Source organism: Nerophis ophidion, linkage group LG03, assembly GCF_033978795.1.
Source record: "Nerophis ophidion isolate RoL-2023_Sa linkage group LG03, RoL_Noph_v1.0, whole genome shotgun sequence".
Lineage (NCBI taxonomy): Eukaryota > Metazoa > Chordata > Actinopteri > Syngnathiformes > Syngnathidae > Nerophis > Nerophis ophidion.
In genome coordinates, this window is record NC_084613.1 from 47,263,177 (window position 1) to 47,284,215 (window position 21,039).

General features: G+C 41.6%; 2 protein-coding genes and 1 long non-coding RNA gene across 5 annotated transcripts in view; 2 read left to right on the forward strand and 1 right to left on the reverse strand.

The window, feature by feature from the left end:
• The window catches only part of inf2 (inverted formin 2), a 38,687-nt gene extending 28,547 nt beyond the window's left edge, over positions 1–10,140 (forward strand). Inside the window, exons 18-23 of one of the 3 annotated variants that reach the window (XM_061895406.1) lie at positions 3,905–4,069; positions 4,197–4,299; positions 4,385–4,537; positions 7,983–8,726; positions 8,983–9,054; positions 9,780–10,140. In XM_061895406.1, coding sequence (XP_061751390.1) covers positions 3,905–4,069; positions 4,197–4,299; positions 4,385–4,537; positions 7,983–8,726; positions 8,983–9,053 — 1,236 coding nt within the window. In that variant the 3' untranslated portion in view covers position 9,054; positions 9,780–10,140. Of the gene's footprint in view, positions 1–3,904; positions 4,070–4,196; positions 4,300–4,384; positions 4,538–7,982; positions 8,727–8,982; positions 9,055–9,779 lie in introns of those variants that run through there. The other 2 variants (XM_061895407.1, XM_061895408.1) reach the window with 2 other exon arrangements.
• A 2,328-nt stretch (positions 10,141–12,468) lies between these two features.
• Positions 12,469–20,997, reverse strand: LOC133549707 (uncharacterized). The gene is made up of 3 exons (XR_009806147.1): positions 20,711–20,997; positions 12,654–12,900; positions 12,469–12,597 (listed from the first exon to the last, which is right to left on the reverse strand). It is a non-coding gene; the product is annotated as an uncharacterized LOC133549707 (long non-coding RNA).
• The window catches only part of adss1 (adenylosuccinate synthase 1), a 35,273-nt gene continuing 34,972 nt past the window's right edge, over positions 20,739–21,039 (forward strand). The window contains exon 1 of the mRNA XM_061895411.1: positions 20,739–21,002. Within this exon, the coding sequence (XP_061751395.1) occupies positions 20,814–21,002 (189 nt within the window). The 5' untranslated portion in view covers positions 20,739–20,813. The remainder of the gene's footprint in view (positions 21,003–21,039) is intronic.

Consider the following 21,039-nt stretch of genomic DNA (forward strand, 5'->3'; position numbering starts at 1 on the left):
CCACCTCATCGCAGGGCCAACACAGATAGACAGACAACATTCACACTCACATTCACACACTAGGGCCAATTTAGTGTTGCCAATCAACCTATCCCCAGGTGCATGTTTTTGGAAGTGGGAGGAAGCCGGAGTACCCGGAGGGAACCCACGCATTCACGGGGAGAACATGCAAACTCCACACAGAAAGATCCCGAGCCTGGATTTGAACCCAGGACTGCAGGAACTTCGTATTGAGGCAGACGCACTAACCCCTCTGCCACCGTGAAGCCAGCACAAGACCATTTCAGTTATTTCCCTGCCTGCGTCAGCAATTGTACTGTAATGTACCAAAGCAATATCGAATTGGGGACTATAATGCCAGTTTAATACATAGAGAATTTCAAGACAAAATATCCAGATCTGATTTAATGTAAGTAAGCCTCTCAGGGGCTGTGGTTGACATTAGGATGACATCAGATCAATATGCTAATCTTAAGTGAGTACTTAAAGCAGTGTTGTCCAAAGCGGGGCCCGTGGGAAAAACTTGAGTTGATTTGTTTGGCCCACCAAATTGTGGCTTTCCAAATGCAATACATATTCATATTGACTTATTTCAAGCTCAAATAATCATTGATGGCATGTCCCCAAGGCTAATTAGTGGCCATCTATCGAACATGACGATCTTTACTACTTTATACCAGTGTGACCTCTATATACGAGCCTAATTGGTTCCTGAACAGGGTTCCTAATTGGAAAGTTTGTATTTTGAAGCAAATTTGTCTTTAGAAAACTATGTAAATATGAATGAGTTCCAGCCTGGACCAAAGTTCATATTGTAGTTTTTACCCTTTGAACTAGGGGTGCAGTGATGAACTGTATTAATGACAACTGCTTTAAAACTCAAACCTTTGGCATTACCCTTTTGAATTTGAATCATCAAAAAACTGCTTGATAACTGCATGTTGATAAACTCACAGACTGCTGTTCGCTCACCAGTTTAAATGCTAACATGAATAAAAGAGACATTAATGTCTCATCCCGTTGGCAACATAACCCCAATCTAAACAAATGTAAACACATTGCTGTCTACGCTATTCACTTTTGTACATTGAACCTACAGGCTGGGTTCTATTGGCACATAGTGATAGATCTATACTCACAGAAATCTGAGACTTAGATGTCTTTAAAGTGTGTTCAAGCACCGCTGAACAGAGTAGGACGCAGTAGTTTTTAGTTGTTTTATTATTTTTAAAATTTTTAAATGTCACTAGCCCTGTAGTGCAAAGTTAAGGAGTTCTGAAATGACAAAACTCCTTAATTTTAACAACCAGATTGCTACAATGTAGGTTGGTACATTATGCCGGTACCAATAAAGTATTGCGATAATTGAAATCAGTACCATACCAACTGGGCAGCACGGTTGCAGAGGGGTTAGTGCGTCAGCCTCACAATACGAAGGTCCTGAGTAGTCCTGGGTTCAATCCCAGGCTCGATATATTTCTGTGTTGAGTTTGCATGTTCTCCCTGTGAATGCGTGGGTTCCCTCCGGGTACTCCAGCTTCCTCTCACTTCCAAAGACATGCACCTGGGGATAGGTTGATTGGCAACACTAAATTGGCCCTAGTGTGTGAATTTGAGTGTGAATGTTGTCTATCTGTGTTGGCCCTGCGATGAGGTAGCAACTTGTCCAAGGTGTACACTGCCTTCTGCCCGATTGTAGCTGAGATAGGCACCAGCCCCCCCCGCGACCGCAATTGTAATAAGCGGTAGAAAATGGATGGAGCATACCACCTTATGAAAAATAACGGTACCATTCTTTCATCTGAATGCCGCTGTGCGGCGGTGACTACAGAGCCGAGGCGCATGTTACTGAGTGTGTCAAAACACACACACAAAGTGCATACAAGCAATAACATGGTGGTGGGGAAGAATTGCAAAAAACGGTAATTCTACTGGTTAATAAAGAGGGTGTGTGAAGTGCAATATGGAAGTCTTTGAGCTTCAAAACTAACAAAAAAAGTGACTCTTTAAACAGGGAGGCCCCACGCTGCAAGTCCTGTTTTACACCTTTCCTGTGGCTCCCAGACCGTGGTCGAGGAGCGCAGGGGGGACGTTCCCTCCAGGCCCGATGCTTTGTCGTGGGTGACACCCTTCACTTTACCCGGCAACGGGTCCGTAATACACCGCTCTTTGGTTGGAATGACAAGGCCGTCGATTAGTTACAACTTGGTCACTTTATTAGTTTATTCATAATTTCCACAGGGCACACCCGTACATCCACCATGCTATTAACACTCCTGCACACGTTACTGTTACTTCTCCTTACTTGCCCACTCACTTATGTCACTCACCCACATTCTTAAAGGAGTACACACACATACACTAATCTCAAATGTGGCGATTAGTATTACCACATTTGCTTCAAACTTAGGTAAACATTTAAATAGTAGGCATTCAGATTTGCACAGGGAGTTATAAAAAGTGAGAGGTAATGTTGTTGTTTCACTTTTCCAGCTGTCTCGGCTCCGGTGCTGACCGGAGTCGAGGAGCACACGGCAGACGATCCTTCTAGACCGGATATTTTCGTTGGGGTTACTTTACCCGGCAGTGGGTCTGCTAAGCCCTGCTTACCGGTCAGATGATGAGGCCGCCGATTCATGACAATCGCTTTATATTAGTTTTGCAGGACACAACCGGACCCCTTCATCCTTTTACTGCGCAGTGCACATGCTCTCGCTCTCTTTACTCGCCCACTCACTCACTGACGTCACTCAGCCAACACATTGTCATTCTCCAAAACACGCACACGCTACTCTCATAACTTAACTAGCTACCCCTGTTGTGTTCATGTAAATACGTAGATGCGCACACAGCTGCTTGACTTGATGCCAAATATTAGCAAAGTTAAGACCGCCCCATTAACGTCAAATAATGCAAGTGAAGTGACATTTTGTAACAAATTCCTACAATTTCTTGTGTCTTTAATAAATGTGTTTTACCTGCTACATGGCTTATCTGGGTAACTGTATCCAAGGTTTTTTTTAGTACTTAATAATTGTATTTTTCTTTAAGCACAGACCAGGAGTGGCAACCATAAATTATGAAGCATTTAATATGTCAGTAAAACTTTGTGTTCTATTCCACCTAATTCTTGATAAGGGCAGACAATATGTAAAAAGGAAAATTGTAAATTGATCTGCAAGTGCAACAAGAAAAGCCAATAGAATGTCTTAAATGCCTTTTAAATTATATTCTAACATTGTAAAATAGTTTTTTTGATTGTGTTTAATGCAGTATAAGATTTTCTGTTAAAATAAAGCCAATATCGACATTTTTTCGTAGTTCCCTTTATTTGGAAAAATATCCAAGTATCGATATACATTTTGGTACCGGTAGCAAATTATTGGTATCGGGACAATCCTAGTACAATGATTCAGAATCAAATCTGAAAAACACTTTCTTTGTGTGTAAAACACAAAATGGGGAGACTTTGTGAATATGTCTTGATCGTTTCAAATCACACATCACTTGTCTATTGCGTTCTTTGAACTCATACTGAGCTAGCAAAACTCAAAAAATGTTGTAAAAGCTAAAAAATGTTTGATAAAATTGATCAAAAAAGATCGATCAGCCTGCCCGTAATGGATGTGCTGCAGACACACAATGTATGGATGAATTGTTCGTACACTGAAATAAGGTCTGTTCGTACAATGACGGGTTCGAAACTTGTGAAGATTTGGCTATGACATCGTTGAACTTGTGAATAGACTTGCAGGAGAGGTCGGAAGATACTGAAATATTCGTAAAACATCCAAAAGATAATTTGATGTACTCATGTTTTTGATCATGGATCGGCTGAAAGGACAATCCGAAGAATCAAAAAATACACGTCAAAATCAAAAACCTTGTCCTTCCTGTGCTGCAGGAAAATCTGGAGTCTTGTCGAGCTTTGAGTGAAAGGTTCGCTTACATCGACAAGAAGAAGAGCGAACTCGCTGTCTACTTGTGCGAAGATGCAAATCAGCTGTCGCTAGAAGAACTTTTTGGAACAATCAAGACTTTCCGAGGACTTTTCATCAAGGCGCTGAAGGTCGGGGAGGATACTGGTGCCTGTAGTGTGATGAACTGCATGTTTTGATGTTGGAAAGTTGCTACTGAATGTACAATTCGTACTTTGCAGAGAGAGTGATGCCTTTTTCTTTCCTAAAAAAAAACAGGACAATAAGACCAGAAAAGAGCTGGCAGCCAAGGCTGAGAAGAGAAAGCAACAACTGGCAGAGGAAGAATCCAAGAGACAGAGAGGAGAGAATGGAAAAATAAGTAAGTTGTGGCTACACACCTGAGAGTCCTTCATATCATTCGTATTTCAGATTACCTTTTATTTATTTTTTTTATCCCTCGCCAGTCAAAAAAGGCTTTGTGCCACAAGACGACGGCTGCATAATCGACCACCTGCTGGCGGACATCAGGAAAGGTTTCAGCCTAAGAAAGACTAGGCCAAGGTGCGATTCGGAAAGCTCCCACTCTAGTGAAATGCGTAGGGATACCCGCGCACCTGGTAAGGACAAGAAACTGTGGCCACCCCCATCTGCAGTTCCTAGCGCCGCTCCTGAGCTACTTAACGTCCACAGCCTTGCTGCTTTTGTGTGCGCTTCTATTGTCCTTTGGCTTGTATACCGTGTCTCACAAGTCAGTATGCCTGTCACATTTCAGCAACTGTTCTACAGTATCTGAAAGGACAAAACAAGAATTTAACGTGGGTATAATTTAGAGTAGTTTGTGTACAGCTTGTGTAAGAGTATATTTGGATTCCATTATTGTCCAAATAGCTTGGTGTAAATATTTAGTGTGAGCACCATCGTTGTCTAACCCTAGCTCAGTCCTCTTGGGCATTGAATCCACCACAATGGAATTCCACTCCATGATGGAGCTGGTGGATATTGGACACAACCTCCTTTTTAAAGGTGAACTGTAATTTTTGGAACTTTTCCTATCATTCACAATCCTTATGAGAGACAAGAACCCATATGTATTTTTTTTACAGGTTTTGCATGTTCTAGGTGGCTAGCAATGCAGCGAATGGGAGTAATCTATCCAAAAACCGCCAACAATTCTCCATTTACTCCTTGTGACCTGAATATGAACAAAGTATTTACAATAATGTCATTAACGTTTACGCAAACAATTTTTAGCTGCACTGTGGTCACAGAGGTAGCCAGCTTGTGCAGCTAGTGAGCTTCAGTGTTGATGTACTGACTTGCTGCCTCATGATGGCCTCTACGTGGCCTAGTGGTTAGTGTCCGCCCTGAGATCGGTAGGTTGTGAGTTCAAACCCCGGCCGAGTCATACCAAAGACTATAAAAATGGGACTCATTACCTCCTTGCTTGGCACTCAGCATCAAGGGTTGGAATTGGGGGTTAAATCACCAAAAATGATACCCGGGCGCAGCACCGCTGCTTCCCACTGCTCCCCTCACCTCCCAGGGGGCGATCAAGGGTGATGGGTCAAATGCAGAGAATAATTTTGCCACACCAAGAGTGTGTGTGACAATCATTGGTACTTTAACTTTAACATTGGTAAAAGTTCATTCTAGATTATTACTTATGCCTGTTCAACTGGATAATAGAAATATGTAGGCATGAGCCAAGAAGTCCTTCATCGGTGACATTCAGCTTGTACCTGGAGATTTTTTAACACTAAGTGAGGGTTATTAATTCTTTGTCTAAACAGGAAGGTATGAACATCCCATTGGTCGGAACCCCACTGAGAGCAGACATTGTGCAGTAAGGGATTGTTTTATATTGGAAGTTTGTATTTCTTGTTCAGCACTTAGCAAATTTGCTATCTTGTTGCTCATTCTACTTATTTTCAGGCTAAAAAATGTAAGGTTCTGGTTCATCAAAGTAGTTGTCTCAACAAGTCTGTCATAAATGCTAACTTTTTTTTTTAGATAGAATGCATAAAAAAACGCTTGTCTTACATAAGGATTGTGAATGATAAGCAACATTTTCAAAAAAAGTGCAGTTCCCCTTAAAGGCCTACTGAAATGAGATTTTCTTATTTAAACGGGGATAGCAGGTCCATTCTATGTGTCATACTTGATCATTTCGCGATATTGCCATATTTTTGCTGAAAGGATTTAGTAGAGAACATCCAAGATAAAGTTCGTAACTTTCGGTGCTAAGAGAAAAGCCTCGTCTCTACCGGAAGTTGCAGACGATGACATCGCAAGTGTGGGTGCTCCTCACATATTCACATTGTTTATAACGGGAGCCTCCAACAAAAAGTGCTATTCAGACCGAGAAAACGACAATTTCCCCATTAATTTGAGCGAGGATGAAAGATTTGTGTTTGAGGATACCGATAGCGACGGACTAGAATTTTTTTTTTTTAAGTTACAAAAAAAAACACGATTGGGACGGATTCCGATGTTTTTAGACACATTTAGTAGGATAATTTTGGGAAATCCCTTATCTTTCTATTGTGTTGCTAGTGTTTTAGTGAGTTAAACAGTACCTGATAGTCGGAAGGGTGTCTCCACGGGTGTCTTGACGCGCAGTGTCTCAGGGGAGTCGACGGCAGCTTTATGGACGACACAAGCTCAGCTTTTCTCCGGTAAGAAGCGACTTTTTAACCACAATTTTCTCACTGAAACCCACTGGTTGACATTCCATCTTGATTCATGCTCTCTTGACCTCGCTGTGATCCATAGTAAATTTTCACCTCCAGGAATTTTAAACAAGGAATTACCGTGTGTTTGTGTGGCTAAAGGCTAAAGCTTCCCAACTCCGTCTTTCTACTGTGACTTCTCCAATATTAAACAAATTGCAAAAAGTTCAGCAACACAGATCTCCAAAAAACTGTATAATTATGCCGTTTAAGCAGACGACTTTTAGCTGTGTGTGCGCGCGCAGCGCTCATACTTCTAAAAACCCGTTACGTCTTGCGTACACGTCATCGTTACACGACGTTTCCAGGACGAAACTCCTGGGAAATTTAAAATTGTAATTTAGTAAACTTAAAAGGCCATCATTGATATATAAACTATCAGACTGCGTGGTGGGTAGTAGTGGGTTTCAGTAGGCCTTTAAAGGGAATACTTGTTTTGGAGGTGTGTTTGGGTCCATGTTTTGCTTCACAATGACTACATGGTGGAATCCATGTTTTTTTTTACCCGATGAACTACCGGCAGCACTCGTGCAGTCACAGTACACGCTTCATACTTGTGTTGCCATCTACTTAGACTACTGTGATTTTCAGTGGACAGTATATCCATACTATGATACAAGCTCTACTCGATGTACCTTCAGTTGTGTAGTATTATCCTTTGAAGATATACTGTTAAAAGTGGTTGCTGATATTTTAAAGGTTTAGCTGCTGCTTTTGTGAGATACTGTATTGTATGTATGCTTTAATCCAGAGGTCTGCAACATTTGTTATCAAAAGACCACTTTGCCTTGTCTGGAATCGCAAAATATAACAAGCTTATTAACTTTTAAATTTGTTTTAATTTACAGGAAAGGGAATCTGATTTTTTCTTTTTTGGGATGTATTTATGGTTTGGTTAGCGCAGGGTCCCACACTTGCCATCAGGACTTAACCTGTACATATGGCCTCACAGTCAGAAATAATATAACTTGTGCACATTTCCCTCAGTCTGGTGTAAAAAATAAAAATAAAAAAAAACACTGGTTGCCAGCCTCTGCTTTAGTTGGGCGTGCATCTCCCTCATGTGCCAAGTGTGAAAGCAAACTATTGTTTTGTTAATCACCGTCGATTTGTTAGACGTAAGAACTACAATTTAAATTTTGTGGAAGGTTACCAAAAGTACCAAAGAAGAAACGATTACACTTTGCTTGAATCAAAAAACATCCGACTGTCTTTTGACGTCCTATGACTGTGCTACAGTTTTTAAACCAAATGTTCAACTTTGTTGGAATTCTGTTCTAATTTTGTATCCTTCAGAACTGTCCCAATCAGTGTTGGTGTCTCCTCCCTTCAGGGTCAAGTGTGAAGCCTGCAGGCGAAGAAGTCGTAGACTTAGCCAGCATTTCCGCCTCCACCACACCTCCAACAGAGGATCACCAAGAGAGGCCAGGCGAGGTGAACGGCATCAATCAGCCAGGAGAGACTCCTTCGCCGTCTCAAGTTCCTACACCCAACCAAACCCCAGGACAAGCAGCCAAGACAACACCAGCACCCCCGGAAAGGCCGACGTTGCTACAGGAGGTTCTGAGCTCGACGACGCCTGCAATAACGGAAACTAACCCTCGGGCGGATCATCAGCCGCTTCTTCTCACAGATGGTTTTTCAGTAGATTCAACTGAAACTAGTGTCTTCAGCCCATCCTCCATGTCAGACTCTGACCTAACAGAGGCTGTATCAGATGGAACTTGCAGTTTGGCACCTGAGAAATTACCACCAGAGGAGTCAGCAGATACTACTGTGAATGTTCACCTCACAGGAAACAGACAAGCCAATGAAAGAAACGACAGTGAAACGAGTGGAGGACAAAATTTCGGTCATGAGTCGACCGTTGCAAAAACACCCATGCAGGATGAAGTGGTGGGCAGAACGCGCTCCAAAAGCAAGGAGAAGACTCTTAATGAGAGCATCTTGGGGTGTGATTTCAAGGTAGTTGAAACAGAAGAGGTGCCAGCGGTGTCTGAGGACATGACAACTTCACATAAGGCCAAGCCAAAGAAACTGCCAAGCGTCTGTAAACGCAACAAAAAGAAGAGTCCAGGTAATCTACCCGTTAACTTAAATAAAGGTCTTTGGAATGCTAGTGTCTTGACATGTCTTAAAGGAAGTTCTGTTTTGGCTCTATTTGTGATTGCACTATATATTTTATACTATACATGCGTTGTTTTAGTACATAAGGCATTTTCAAGATGTACTTTTTTAACTCAAGAAGATGGCTGCGGATTATTTTAAATGCAAATATGTTTTTCAATGATGCCAATGGACCTTTTTATTTGAATGCTCTGTTTTTCGTTCAGACTCTCTCAAAACACAAGGTAACAGTGGGAAAGGACACATTAAACCTAAAAAGGGCTGTGTGTTGCAGTGAGGTAGGTGATGCGCTGGGATGGCTAAATGTAAGCAGGCACATCATCCTAATAAAGTGAAGTGAATTATATTTATGTAGCGCTTTTTCTCTAATGACTCAAAGCGCTATAGGGAAGCCCAATATCTAATTTTAACATTTTAACCAGTGTGGGTGGCACTGGGAGCAGATGGTAAAGTGTCCTGCCCAAGGACACAATGGCAGTGACTAGGATGGCGGAAGCGGGGATCGAACCTGCAACCCTCAAGTTGCTGGCACGTCCACTCTACCAACCGAGCTATTCCGCCCCAATAAACCCACTTGTCCAAACGCTGTGGCAAATAACACCATTTGTGCGTCTTACTGAGATCTGGGTTTCATTTGTCTTGTGTTGTCCAGCTTTTAACACTTTTAACACTGTTACAAAAATGCTATGTGACTCCAATCTTGGCATTTAGTATACAACAAAATGACATATAGTCTTCATCAGTCTGGCAGTTTGTGTAGTCATTATGAATGAAGATCTCATGACCGCTGTCACTCTTGTGTCTTCCATATTTTTCCGTCCATCACTTAATTCTGCTCCTGGGACTGCTTTTACTCTACTAACCGCAGTCTCATGTGTGTTTCCTGTAAACTGATACTAAATTAAATCCTATCAATGCATTGAAAGAACTTCCTAAATCTGTTATATTTATAATAAAGTATGTATTTTTATTTGACTGAAGGTTGTTTCCCCCTCCCCTCCAGGTGAGCCCAGAAAAAGAAGCTCCAGAGGAAAAAGAAGAAATTGATGTAACAGAGTATATATTTTATTTTGTGAACCCTCCTGAAGATTGTTTCTAAACTAAATTAATTCAAAACTGGGATTTTAGACAGCATTTTGGATGTCAATGTGTCAATGTAAATTAACTTCCAAAAGACTTGGACAATGTGCTTTAAATGTTTATTTTGTATAAATGTGTTGCTTTAAATGATTTCAGCTACTAATAGAAAATATTGGATATCACCTTTTGAAACAGTTGGATGTTAATATATAATCACATTATCTAATAGAGTACTGGATTGTAACTTTTAATGTTTAAGCTATTTTAATAAAAGTCAACGTGGATATGAAGCGTTTTTAATGCACCCACTCACATAATTAGTGTGTAAAATTGTCAGACCAGCAGACTGGATTGTAAACGATTTAATAAAAGTTGCCTTCAAAAGTGTTTAAATGCACTTTAGTATGTAAAAAGATGTGTAAAAAAAAATGTACTCTTAACTAATCCAACAGTGTATAAAAAAATGTGTATAAAACACTTAACCGAATTGCTTTGGTGTTATATTTCAAAGATGCATATAATGCGCGAAGAAGAATAGGATATTTTATTTAATCCCATGGCTGCCCCTTCATTAATGCAACGCACGCGCTGTGTTTAGGGCCATGCAAATGGTGGTGGATCCGGATTTTGTCAGGTTCAAACACTGATGACGTCTATTAATCAGACAAGAAGCAAAGAATCATGCAGAGATAAGAGTTAAATTTAGCTCATGAGGACACGTGTTTGGGGCTGTATTCTAGTTACAGATCCAAACTACGTTCTAAAAGTCCAGCCCGCGTGCTTCCTCTATTTGGAAGGTCTCAATATATGATTATATAATAAATGAAAATTAGTTGACGATGGTGATATCGCCTTGTCTCTGCTCTGTCTGCGTCACAGCGATGTTCGGCCTTAGCAGTCAGCAGGCCGAGTCTGGTAACACAACACTGATAGAGACGGCTGGCAATCCAAAAGATTGCCAGCTTTGCACGGATACAAGAATCTATCTTGATTAAAATAGCTAATAACTCTAGCAACAGACTTTAAGCATACTAAAGTTGTGTGATAATATATACATAATTTTAACAGTTTTGCATGAAGTGCTTGTAAAATTTGGATTAATGACACGCCATGAGAAATTATTACAGCAAGAGTATTTCCAGCTTCTCCCTGCTCCTTCACTGATTAGAATATGACTTAATTCCCATAGTTGACATGTTGGCTTCCATGGTTGTCTCAAAAAACAGTACTGAGGTAAACTCCAGGTTGAAAAGTTGAGAATAATTAAAATCTATGTCATCAATATTAAAATTGCTATTTTCCACAGAAATGAGTATTGTTGAACATGTTTTTCCCATTAAAATCATTTTAGTTAGTAACATGGATCAAATTAAATTCAAGTTTTTAGAATTTTAAGTATGAAAATTGTTTCACATAAAGTTTGGGGGGGGGTGATCGTGATAAAAACATAATGATAAAACACCATTGAACCACTGCCTTAAAATTCATCTTTGGTTTCTTCCGGCCAAACACAATTCAAATCAACCTACGGAAACGCACCAATAAGACGTACAGAAGAAAAGGACAAAGTGGATCTGGATTGGTCACACACTGAGAAGAAACAACAGTAATAACCAAACAGACACTGACATGGAACCCACGGGGCAAACGGTAAGAGGTCATCTCAATAACACCTGGAGAAGAAGAACAGAGCAACAAGTAGGGGCTGACGTGACAACAGCTGGAGAAGATGGCCCAAGACAAAGGGTGGAGGCGATTCATCAACGGCCTATGTCTCGAAATGAATACAAAAGGCTTTATATACAGTACGGTATTTTTCAGACTATAAGTCGCAGCTTTTTTCATACTTTGGCCGAGGGTGTGACTTATACTCAGGAGCGACTTATGTGTGAAATTATTACCACATTACCGTAAAATATCAATATTATTTAGAAGCGACCCCGAAGAAGAGGATTTAATGAGATTTAGCGATTGGGAGTGACAGAATGTTTGGTAAACGAATAGCATGTTCTATACGTTATAGTTATTTGAATGACTCTTACCATAATATGTTACGTTAACATACCAGAAATGATTTCCGTTGGTTATTTATGCGTCATATAACGTACACTTATTCAGCCTGTTGTTCACTATTCTTTATTTTAAATTGCCTTTCAAATGTCTATTCTTGGTGTTGGGTTTGTCCAAAAAAATTTCCCCCAAAAGTGTGACTTACACTCCAGTGCGACTTATATGTTTTTTCCTTTATTATGCATTTTCGGCAGGTGCGACTTATACCCCGGAGCGACTTATACTCCGAAAAATGCGGTATACATAATAAACACCATTACAGACTGGCAGTACGGTGTGCATGTGCCTCATAATACGAAGGTCCTGAGTTCAATCCCGGGCTCGGGATCTTACTGTGTGGAATTTGCATGTTCTCCCTGTGACTGCGTGGGTTCCCTCCGGGTACTCCGTCTTCCCCCCACTTCCAAAGACATGCACCTGGGGATAGGATGATTGGCAACACTAAATTGGCCCTAGTGTGTGAATGTGAGTGTGGAAATCACTTTCTTCCGGGTTCTTTTGGCCACCAGTCACTGACATCATCACTCCTTTAGAAGGTTGTACCAATAATATTTATTGTTCACTTCTTCTAGCAAAAGTTTTTTTGTGCTTTTCCGCCAATGTCTTTTCTCTAGAGTGGTTTGTCGTGCTCCGTCAACTGCCATTCACCAACACTCCTTCCCGACTGCCGCCTTTAACAGAACGACAGGTGATTAGACCAACACTTTCAGCTGTGTCATCCACTCACCTGTCGCTAATCTCGAAGCCGGTTCTGTCATACCCCGCTTCGCTGCAGGTGCGCAGGCCACGCCCACCACAGTGAGTGTGAATGTTGTCTGTGTTGGCCCTGCGATGAGGTGGCGACTTGTCCAGGGTGTACACCGCCTTCCGCCCGAATGCAGCTGAGATAGGCTCCAGCACCCCCCGCTACCCAAAAAGGGACAAGCGGTAGAAAATGGATGGATGGATGGACCATTACAGTTGTCCCTTGCCACCTGCAGGTTTCACCAAATCACAGTTTATTTGTTTTTTAGGCATATTCTACAACATTTTCAAACATTTTCATACATAAAAATGGCTAAATGAACTAAACATGTCAATATACTAATGTAGTATTGGCCGCTCGATAAGACCAAACCAATCAGATCATGCTGTTCGGTATCGTGGCCACTGGTTGGTTTAGCCTTAGGCAGCATTGCTACGTTGGATTTAAAGAGTATAAACGTGACTGAATGCTGTCATATGTCTAGACGGCTTTCATAATGTTGAAAAATGTATTCAGAAGGTAGTAAACAAGTCTTTATGCTCTCAACCTACAACCTCAAACTGTGGTACTGTATGTGGGTTCCATATAGTGGGAAGCCAAATAATCACATAAATAAAGTACATTATATATTAAAACATATATTAAAAAAAACATATAAAAAAAAACATATAAAAAAAAAGTATATTAAAACAGTGTGACCTTTCAAACTGTGTGTAATGTTGCAAAGGCCAAAATATTCAATACAACCTCTGCCTTTTTGCTAATGAATACTAAGGCCTACTAGGCTACTGTATATTAGTATTGGTCATTATGGTGGAAGTTGGAGAGCCAAGTGTTTTTTAAAGGCCTACTGAAATGAGATTTTCTTATTTAAACGGGTATAGCAGGTCCATTCTGTGTCATACTTGATCATTTTGCGATATTGTCATATTTTTGCTGGAAGAATTTAGTAGAGAACACCCACGATAAAGTTCGCAACTGAAGAAAAGCCCTGCCTCTACCGGAAGTCGCAGACGATGACGTCAACCGTGTGATGGCTCCTCAAATATTCACATTGTTTTTAATGGGAGCCTCCAACAAAAACAGCTATTCAGACCGAGAAAACGACAATTTCCCCATTAATTTGAGTGAGAATGAAATATTTGTGTTCGATGATATTGATAGCGACGGACTAGAAAAAAAAAAAACGCGATCGCAATCGCGTTGCATTGAGACAGATTCATATGTTTTTAGAGACATTTACTAGGTTAATTCTGGGAAATCCTTTATCTTTCTATTGTGTTGCTAGTGTTTTAGTGAGTTTAACAGTACCTGATAGTCGGAAGTGTACGTCCACGGCCGGGTGTTGACGCGCAGTGTCTCGGGGAAGTCTACTGCAGCTGTATGGGAGGCACAAGCTCAGCTGATATCCGGTAAGAGGCGACTTTTTAACCACAATTTTCTCACCGAAACCTGCTGGTCGACATTCGGTTGGGATCCATGTTCGCTGTGATCCACAGTAAAGTTTCACGTCCGTGAATTTTAAACAAGGAATCACCGCGTGTTTGTGTGGATAAAGGCTAAAGCTTCCCAACTCCGTCTTTCTACTTTGACTTCTCCAATTTAATTGAACAAATTGCCAAAGATTCAGCAACACAGATCTCCAAAATACTGTGTAATTATGCCGTTAAAGCAGACGACTTTTAGCTCTGTGTGTGCGCAACGCTCATATTCATAACAGCCCGTGACATCACGCGTACACGTCGTCATTACGCGACGTTTTCAAGAAAAAAGTCCCGGTAAATTTAAAATTGCAATTTAGTAAACTAAAAAGGCCGTATTGGCATGTGTTGCAATGTTAATATTTCATCATTGATATATAAACTATCAGAGTGCGTGGTGCGTAGTAGTGGGTTTCAGTAGGCCTTTAAGGTGTTGCTTGGTGAAAAAAGTTTGAATGTCTGTTGAAATGAGACCTTTTATATGTTTTATTGGCACTTTTGCCGACTCCGGCCGTCAACTCTCCGATACTTTTACTGATCGTGCGCAGCTTTTTTTCTTTTTTTTTGTCATTGCGCTTGTGAATTCCGCAATGTCTGGCCGAAAGAAATCCGGCGTCTCCGGATCCAGATATCATGGAGGAGTCAGTCGTCGACTTGGTCCTTTTTACGAGCATATGTTGGAAGATGGGCGAAATGCAAGCCGACATCCTCAACAATCTTAAACTTGTTGTCAGAGGAGAGATAGCGGCTGTTATGGAGCCATATGAGAACAAATGAAGTGAATTATATTTATATAGCGCTTTTCTCTAGTGACTCAAAGCGCTTTTACATTGTGGAACCCAATATCTAAGTTACAATTAAACCACTGTGGGTGGCACTGGGAGCAGGTGGGTAAAGTATCTTGCCCAAGTAAACAACGTCAGTGACTAGGATGGCGGAAGCGGGGATCGAACCTGGAACCCTCAAGTTGCTGGCACGACTACTCTACCATCCGAGCTACACCGCTCCGGCATTATCATTCTCTCGTCCCATAGCGGGGACATCGCTAGCCTGGAGCTCGCTGCTAGTGTCAACAAGCTAACTGCCACCGTAATCGCCTCTCTAAAAAAAATGCCATGATCTGGAGTGCCGCTCGAGTGGGAGTAATATCCGAGTGGTAGGCCTCCTTGAGGGCTTTGAGGGCCCCCGTCGGACTGAATTCACAGTTCAGTTCTTGCAGAATGTGCTGAAGCTCGACAACAAACCCATGTTGAATCTTGCTCACCGGACCCTGTGCTCGGCCGAAAGATGGTGGACATCCTCGGCCGCTTGTTGTAGGAGTGAATTTATTTTAAGTCCAGAACCAGATTCTACGACCGGCGGGTGAGGCTTCTCTGCTATCCTATATGGGTAAGAAGATTTGGATTTTTCCTGACTTTACTCCGGCCTTAAAACGGAAACAAACAGCCTTTGCTTGGTTAAAGAAAAAGCTTTATTCATGTCTCAACATGCAGATTGGATTTCTCCTTTCCGGGGACTTATGGATTAATTCATCCAACAACCAGACTCACAGATTTGAGGACCCAGTACAGGCAGCAGACTTTGTGGAGAAAAATATCAAAAGGGGAGTTGCGCCGGATTCCGTCTAAGAGCCACGCTAACATGCTCGCTGATTGCTGCTGTCAAGGCCATAAAGCAGGGGTCGGGAACCTTTTTGGCTGAAAGAGCCATGAAATCCAAATTTTGTAATATGTATTTCTGTAAGAGCCACATAATATTTTTTTAACACTTAATACAATGTGTGCATTTTTAAGTAAGACAAACTTTTTTAGAGTGCCGTGCACAACCCGAGGGTCACTGGTTCAAATCCCACCTAGAACCAACCTCGTCACGTCCGTTGTGTCCTGAGCAAAACACTTCACCCTTGCTCCTGATGCGTGCTGGTTGGCGCCTTGCATGGCAGCTCCCTCCATCAGTGTGTGAATGTGTGTGTGAATGGGTAAATGTGGAAGTAGTGTCAAAGCGCTTTGAGTACCTTGAAGGTAGAAAAGCGCTATACAAGTACAACCCATTTATTTATTTATTTATTTATTAATGTGACCCTCCTGTACCCCAAAGGAGCCACCTGTAACCTTGAACAGATGCGGTAGAAAAGGATGGATGGATTTAAATCCATGACAATGTTTAATTATTTGAATGTTATTTTTAACACTGTGATTTCCAACTGAATTATTCATTACTTATCGTGTTACGCAATGTCAGCTAAGATTTATCTGAGAGCCAGATACAGTCATCAAAAGAGCCACATCTGGCTCGAGAGCCATAGGTTCCCTACCCCTGCCTTAAAGACTGCAAATCTCATGAGCGTAAAATAGCTTACATGGATACTTGTTGGACTTTTTCTTCCTCTTCCGGGTAGTGTTACTACTGGGTCTACGCTGGGCTCGTTTTTGTTAACATGATGACTATTTGAGTTTGTGAAAGTCTTGCCTTGCTTATTGATTTTGTTCTGCCTCACTCAGACAGTGTTGTTGCAATGGTTACTCTTTGTCCGTTTTGTCAAAATGACTACAATTCCAGTGTGTCTATAAGAGCTATTTGCTGATAATAAGCTGTTTTTTGTTTAAATATTTACCTAAGTCCACTTCACTTGTTAACTACATGTCATTTTCAACGCCCATTGTACAGTTGGTTTTCTCAAAGCTGCTTAGTGTAGTTTTTCTTGTGGAGAGGAGAGGAGGTGCACACGCTGTTCGGAGGGATGCTTCTGCGGGTTTTTTCCGTGTTCTGAAGATGTGATGCTGGTATTTAAAGGATTATTAAGTCCCCAAAATGGATACATGGATGATACAGCAGAGGATTGGGAGAATGTCATGTGGTCAGATGAAACCAAAATAGAACTTTTTGGTACAAACTCAACTCGTCGTGTTTGGAGGAACAAGAATACTGAGTTTCATCCCAAGAACACCATAACTACTGTGAAGCATGGGGGTGGAAACATCATGCTTTGGGGCTGTTTTTCTGCTAAGGAGACAGGACGATTGATCCGTATTAAGGAAAGAATGAATGGGGCCATGTATCGTGAGATTTTGAGCCAAAACCTCCTTCCATCAGTGAGAGCTTTGAATGGTTGACCAAATACTTATTTTCCACCATAATTTACAAATAAATTCTTTAAAATTCCTACAATGTGAATTCCTGGATTTTTTTTCACATTCTGTCTCTCACAGTTGAAGTGTACCTATGATGAAAATTACAGACCTCTGTCATCATTCTAAGGGGGAGAACTGTTCACTTTTATCAGTTATATGTATGTAAAAAAATAATAATAATAAATGTTATGTGTCTGTAAAAACCCAAAAAACAAATGTTTAAAAAAAAACAAATAATGATTTATATTTTGCGAAAATGGGCAGCACAGTGGGAGAGTGGTTAGTGCTTCACAATACAAAGGTCCTGAGTAGTCCTGGGTTCAATCCTGGGCTCAAGATCTTTCTGTGTGGAGTTTGCATGTTCTCCCTGTGACTGCGTGGGTTCCCTCCGAGTACTCCGGCTTCCTCCCACTTCTAAAGAAATGCACCTGGGGATAGGTTGATTGGCAACACTAAATTGGCCCTAGTGTGTGAATGTGAGTGTGCATGTTGTCTGTCTATCTGTGTTGGCCCTGCGATGAGGTGGCGACTTGTCCAGGGTGTACCCCACCTTCTGCCCGATTGTAGCTGAGATAGGCACCAGCGCCCCTCGCGACCCCGAAGGGAATAAGCGGTAGAAAATGGATGAATTTTGCGAAAATTCATTTTTCGTGGCCACGTCCGGAACCATCTAACAATAATAAACAAGGGATTACTGTATTAAAATTTTACTTAGACCAGGGGTGTCAAACTCATTTGAGATCGGGGGCCACATGGAGAAAAATCTACTCCCAAGTGTGCCGGACTGGTAAAATCCCTGCAAGATAACTTAAAAATAAAGACACCTTCAGATTGTTTTCTGTGTTTAAAAATAGAATAAGCACATTCTGAAAATGTACAAATCATAAAGTTTTGGTTTTTTTACACTAACATGTTGCGGTTAATATTATTCTATCTTTATTTGTTGTTATTTATATTTTCTGAATGAATGTTTTGATAATGTTCATCAGTCTGTGACGTTACAGCGGGAGAAGAAGACGGCAGAGGAACAATGACGTCATTAGCTGTCAGCGTATTTATTGACAGCTTAGTGTGTAAGTGAGATGTGTATTTAACCAAAGAGATGTAGTGTGACGAAGTGTGAGACTTATCTGAGTATGGTTGCCAGAGGGTGTTGAGGATGCGTGTTGGGATCCAGGCGGAAGTCCAGCAAGGAGCAAGGCGGAATCGAACGTCGGGGAGCAGGCGGAAGATCAAGGGCAGGAGCTTGGTTTTGTGGTCGTTAGGCAGGCGTGAGGTCGATGTCCAGGAAGGAATGGGAAAATCCACAGGAGGTCCAAGGTGATGAGACACACGACTCGACGACAAGGAAGGATGGCGGGAGGCTGGAAGACGACACAACACAGGGAGACTACCGAGTTTCAGAGCAACCATTCGGTCGAGTGTCTGCTGGTTTTCACCCAAACAACAATAGTAAGGGCGTGCTATGATGACAATGCGTTAAGCGCCTTCTACAACCGTAACAAACAGCTAACCAGCCCATTCACATGTTGTATGAGGCTTCTGCAGACACACATAAGCGACTGCAAGGCATACTTCCTCAACAGCCATACAGGTTACACTGAGGGTTGTGATATAAACAACTTTAACACTCTTACTAATATGCGCCACACTGTGAAACCACACCAAACAAGAATGACAAACACATTTCGGGAAAACATCCGCTCTGTAACACAACATAAACACAACGGAACAAATACCCAGAATCCCATGTATCCCGAACTATTCCGGGCTACATTATACTCCCCCGCTACCACCAAACCCCGCCCCCCCAACCCTGCCCACCTTAACCGACGCACGGAGAGGGGGTGGTGGTAGTGGGGGTGTATAATGTAGCCCGGAAGAGTTAGGGATGCATGGGATTCCGGGTATTTATTCTGTTGTGTTTATTTTGTGTTACATTGCAGATGTTCTCCCGAAATGTGTTTGTCATTGTTTGGTGTGGGTTCACAATGTGGCGCATATTAGTAAGAGTGTTAAAGTTGTGTATATCACAACCCTCAGTGTCACCTGAATGGCTGTTGAACAAGTATGCCTTGAAGTCGCTTGCGCGTTGAGTCAGCAGCCGCACACAAGATGTGGCCTGCTAGCACTTAGATAGCATAGTATTAAAAGGGATGCAACGACATGGTCGAGAGGACGTTTAAGGCATTGCCATCACGGCACGCCCTCAATATTGTTGTCCGGGTGAAAATCTGACAATGTTATCCTTGGGAGATTTTCTGGGAGAGGCAATGAAATCTGGAAAACATCCTGGAAAAATGGGGGGTTCAGCAAGTATGCAGCTGAGCCCCATCAGAGTGATCCAAGAGCCGCATGCGGCTCCGGAGCCGCGGGTTGCCGACCCCTGATCTACAGAGATACAAGGAATTGCTAATGCAACATCCAGTAGACACATGTAGAAGAGCTGTTTCTTTCATTCAAAAATTTCAGGTTAATTTGTATACTTAGCAAACTCATCCAGCGGGCCTGATGCGGCCCGCGGGCCGTACGTTTGACACCCATTACTTAGACCCTTGTTTAATCCTATTTATTTTCTGTTACTTATCGATCGCTAAAACAAACAACTGATAAGTAAATAAATAAATAAAAATTAACAGAGATAAATAAAGTGTACATGAATACTATTAAGTTGTAATTCACATAATTTCCTGATTGTGTTATGAATCAGTGATGTCGTACGTGGGCTCCTTCGAGTGACTCACCAAAGATTTAATTAATTATTTAATTACACAGTTTTTTTTCCTAGATTAAAACATAGTGTTACTGTTCAAATTGTGTGTATTGTTACTTTGTTACACAGGCCAAAAATATTAAATATACTTGTTAAATAAAACCTCTGCCTTGTTTTTAATGAATACTAAGGCCTACTACACTACTGTGTTTTAATGTTGGTCACAATGGTGGTACCTTATTTTTTCCGAGGTGGTTGGTACTTGTTGAAAAAAGTTTATGTCTCATTTATCAATAGAGTTAAGATGTATATCAGGATTATTCTTCTTTGCACTTAATAAACACATGGAGTTTAAACAGTTTGTTAAACTGGATCAAAATAAAGCCTTTTAAATTCCATGAATACCATGAAAGTGGACCCCGACTTAAACAAGTTGAAAAACGTATTCGGGTGTCACCTTTTAGTGGTCAATTGCACGGAGTATGTACTGTACTGTGCAATCTACTCATAAAAGTTTCAATCAATCAATGCACTCACATACAATAAGTGTGTGAAATGCACAGTTAACATAAGTGTGTAAAGGAGTGTTACAGACGACCAGACTGGATTGTAACTTTTCTTGTTTAATCTATCGACGTCCAAATGTAGCCTTTTTACTGCACGCACTAACATAATTCGTGCGTAAAAAGAGTATCAGAGGCGACCGTTACGCACACGACGCTGTGACGTCGCCGTCTGCAGCCTTCCAGATATGGCAGTGCCGCCTCGGGTAGACAGCCAGTCCTTTTGAGACGGCCAGCACGAAGCCTCCACTGTCATGTCGCTCAGTTGGTCGGCCAAAGAGCACAAAAACACCAACCAGCCCGCCGCGACGGGACCCAAGCGACCGCGCAACGACGGAGGGAACAACGTGACGGTGGTGCTCGGCGCGCAATGGGGCGACGAGGGCAAAGGGAAAGTGGTCGACCTGCTGGCCACCGAAGCGGACGTTGTGTGCAGATGTCAGGTAAATGTTTGCAATTTGAGTCGTGGCCTACTATAAA